Genomic DNA, 4,531 nt, shown 5'->3' with positions numbered 1-4,531 from the left:
CCTTCCAGCTACATACACTTTAAGTAAATATTATTAGATTTATAAGTTTATTTACTTCGAGGACTGTTAAAGTATCAAAAATATCAATTTTTAATAAGTTGCCATAAAATTTGTATTATATCACGAATTATTTGATACCAGGACACTATTCGTATTCAGAATGTCTTATGTGCTCTCATGTCCCACATAAATACTTTGCAAACGTTGCTATCCGAGCCCTTAAATGGGGGCTTCAACTTTGTCTAAATTTCCTCGTTTTTTTACCTAATTTTTAATTTCAAAAATAACTTAGGACAATGACTTATCCCTCACTTTAAGCTAATTATAAACAATTTTTATTATTTTACACTTATGCAGGGATGAACGGGCCTTGGGACTTTTCCCAGGCCCATTCATCCTTGCATGATGTGCAAGAAGTATTTAAAAATACTTCATGCACATCATGATATTGGACCCTATAATTGTCACATATTTCCGTCGTAATTCGACATTACTATTTCCAATAGTATTTCCCTGATCAAACAGATCAAACAATAAAGGGACCGTTTCCCGACAAGGCATAATGCCTTACAGAACACAGAAGTTTGCCGTTTCCGGTTTTTGCTAAATTTGTTTGGGCAGTTAAAGAAAGTTCACTAAACTAACGGGGGTTTATCATACGAACGCTAGGTCCCGGCGCTAGGTCAATATTTTATAACCGATCGATCCGTCGCCATGTTTATCTTGTTCGCAGTGCAGTGCAAGTGCACAATTGTTGATGGTAACACGACAAGACTTCGCTACAGTCTAACCACATAAAATTATTATTTAACTACGAAATGATTTGGGCGCAAAAGACAATTCTCATATTAATTATACTCTTTCTCATAACTGCAACATGGTGGATTTCCAAGAATCAAGAATGGGATAGAACGACAGTAACTCATGCTCGGTATCACATCAATCTACAGGAACATTTATCTTTACATGATAAGTTGACTGCATCCGCAACCCCAACACAAAGCACCCTAGGTTCGGTAAACAGCTCTACAGTCAGTGTCATCATTTTGGCACAATATCGAACTGGTTCATCATTCATCGGACAATTATTTAATATGAATCCTGAAATGTTTTATATTTTCGAGCCATTGAAAGCTGTTGATAATTTAGAAGATATCAACGAACAACTTCCGAATTACGAAAATACAACTGTAAAGTTACTAGAGCGCATTCTTCGCTGTGAATTTTCCGAGCAGTTTGCTTCTTCTTTTCTTAATTTTGATACAGGAGTTCGGTTGACGAAAAATCTTTCTCTCGTTAAAGTTAATGCTGACACTAAATTTGATAGCCAAGCACAGATGCTGAGAAAAATGTGCTTAAGTTACAGGGGTAATGTTGCGACGAAAACCGTTCGAGCTACATTAAAAGATGTCGTACAGTTTCTAGAGTACACTGATTACCATAAAAATGTAAAGATCATTCACTATGTGAGAGACCCGCGGGGTGTTGCAAACTCGCGACGAATTGTGAGTTCTGGGCGTAATGCTGTTATGGCATTTGAAAAATACTTATGGGGTAAATTAGAAGTTAGGCCTCGCTTGAAAAGCTTGAACATTGATCAGAAAGGATCAATCAACGAGTATTGTGATCGATTACATGACGACATTCAACTTGCACTGCTTCAGCCGAACGTACTGAAAAATCGATATAAATTGATAAGGTATGAAGATTTTTCTGCTAACCCGAAGCGAATCGCTAAAGAAATCTACTCTTTTCTTGGACTTCAGACCCCAGAGATTGCCATCGAATGGCTGAACTTCAATACGAAAGTTTCATACCAGGATTATAACAACATGGGACTTTCTAAAAACTCCGTAAAAGCCGCATCAAATTGGCGTCGCTACTTGAATAATGAAGAATTACAGCTGGTACAAGCTTTATGCGCAGATGTTATGGAGTTACTTGGCTACAAACCTTTAGCTAATAAAAAATTCTTACTTAATTTTACTATTCCATCACTAGGACTAAACACATTAGGAAGAGATATAACAATACAGTAGACAGCAGTTGCAAGGTAACAACAGTGAGCTACATTTCCTGATTTCCACGTATACGAATATTAAGGGAGCGATCTACCAAAAACATCTATTTTATGCAGCTTTATGCCAACCTTTTCAAGAAGTCATAGTTCGAAAATCCTTTAATGGTTTCAGAAAATTGTCAGTGTGATTTTGTTAACACAGTCATCAGGTCTGATCAATACATTGGTATAATTTTGTTTCAAATATCTTATATTTTTAAAAAGCATGTAAATTATTTTTGTTGTTGTCAAAAATGGTTTAAATTACAAATAATGCATTTCCTCCCAAATATTGCATACCTTAGTATTTGTGATACTATTAGTAGTATCAAACATATTATTTACTATACTAATCAATGTCCGTGCAAACGGGACATATAGATATTGCATATTTGTTGTTTTAGTCTTCTCCTTCTTCTTATCTATATGCCCGGGCAACAGGACAATAGGGCATAGATATTATATTTGTTGTGTTTAGTTATGTATGCCCGGATAATATCTCAGCAAATAAAGCAGACCCATGGTATTTCGGCGGTCGGTAAAGTAACTCGGCATTTAAAGCGCAGAAAACACAGAAAAACAAATACAACACAAACAAAAGCAACTTCATGAGAAAAGGTATGTTTTGAGAAGGGATTTGAACCCGGTGACAGTTTGGGCACTACGGATATTTAGCAGGGGGATTGAGTTCCATTTGTTAGGAACAGCCACTGAAAAAGCCCTGTCCCCGGCACCCTTGTTCGTCCTGGGTACACGAAGATTAAATGCCATGGTCCTAACGTGTGGTGACTGAGCCCTCATGAGGACGTTTAATAATTAGGCACTCATCGATACAGCCCATTCAGGTGCGCCACTAGTTATAGTTATAAGTTATTTTATGGATTTATTTATTCTTACGGTAATCCTCCCAAACGCTAGCCCGGACTTTGAGAAGTTTCTGAAGGAACGCGTATACAACAATAAACAGTTGCAAGGCGCATACTGCAGTTACTGTCCGTTTTCCTATACACAATACACAGTGCTCTCACCATTGACGCGTGACCTCTACAAACAGTGTATGTTATAGGTATACAAGCTGTATCAAAATGATTGGTACCCGTCAGTTTTCATTAACAATATATGAGTCTGACACATCAAAATTCAACATAAGATTCATATAATTTGTAGATTAATTTTCTAACCAAGTCATAAACTGTACATTCTGGACATTTCAAGAGTTTCCAATGTTAAATTTAGAAGGAGTAGGTTTTTCAATTAACATTAACATTGACGGGTACCAATCATTTTGATACACCCTGTATGGGCATTGCCTAGTTAACATCACTGTGTGAAAAATAACCGGCCAATATTTTAACTATTCTCCAAACTTCTAGCAAATATATTTCTCTAACATGACCTAAAATTACAGCTAGGTTAGATGTTCAGAAGGGGTCGCACTTTCGTAGAATATGAGTGAGGGCAAAGCATAGCTAGCTCATAGCTAGCCAACTCCCCGTGTTAATTGAATGGAGATTTGACCGAAAATATTGAGCTATATTGGTAACGGACCGCTCCGTTCTAAAGGATGCCAAAAAAAAAAAACGGTACAAGCTACATTTAAACTATTCTAAATAGGTTCTAGAAAATATAGTTTTGTAACATGTCCTAAATTTTTAGCTAATTTAGATGTTTGGAGAGGGTCGCACTTTTGTGTTTTAGGAAGGATAATGTAAACGACAGATAACATCAAAAATATGAAGAAATTATTTCCAAACCGTGTCAAGTCAACAATCATTATGTTGCTCATTTTGAAGAATGCTGGTTAACAAAAAGCAGGTCATTGTCTCATTTCGTGAACAAAGGTACACATACCATTGTTTCCTTTCGTTTCCTTTATAATCGGTTACCCAACTGAAGCTATAATACCAGCTTTATTGCGATGTCGCACATGTAAAACAGACACTTGTGCATAACCAGAGAAGATCTGATTTAATCAGTTGAGCTGCTTCAATGAGTGTTATCTTGGTTTAATAGCTTTTAATGGGGTTTAAGTCCTGCAAAGGTCGAGATGAATTCTACTGTAGACATGACTGCATCATGGTTTACAGTACGGTTTTTTTTGTGTTTTTTTGTTTTTGGTTGATTTGTATGGCGCTTTCAACTACTGAGGTTATTTGCGCCAGTACTCACTCCTTTGTCAAGTTGCACCTGTATAACTCCATTCAGTCACAATACGTAATTTTCTGTTTCACTGCATCTTATTTATTTCTATCCTCTTCATGCCTAGCTCGTTGATATCTCCTGAGTATCTGCTCGTACACTAAACTCCAGATTGTTCCTCTGTCTGCGTGGTAAAAACCAAACGGTGTCTCTTCAGAGCCACACCAGGCTGAGTCAGCCGAGGAAGGGCTAAAACGTGGTCAAATTACTTTGCATGATCCTACGCTAGCTTGACTTCCTCGCATCCAAGCCTGTTCCCCAGAGCCCAAGTTA

The 4,531-nt window shown here is 37.1% G+C and overlaps 1 protein-coding gene across 1 annotated transcript; it reads left to right on the top strand.

The window, feature by feature from the left end:
* The first annotated feature begins 818 nt into the window (after positions 1 to 818).
* LOC140149541 (carbohydrate sulfotransferase 1-like) lies at positions 819 to 2,039 on the top strand. The gene has a single exon (XM_072171620.1). It carries the CDS (start codon positions 819 to 821, stop codon positions 2,037 to 2,039), a length of 1,221 nt encoding a protein of 406 aa, XP_072027721.1.
* The last annotated feature ends 2,492 nt before the right edge of the window (positions 2,040 to 4,531 follow it).

Source organism: Amphiura filiformis, chromosome 4 (genome assembly GCF_039555335.1).
Source record: "Amphiura filiformis chromosome 4, Afil_fr2py, whole genome shotgun sequence".
Taxonomy (NCBI): Eukaryota; Metazoa; Echinodermata; class Ophiuroidea; order Amphilepidida; family Amphiuridae; genus Amphiura; species Amphiura filiformis.
This window is presented reverse-complemented; position numbering and strand designations above follow the sequence as displayed.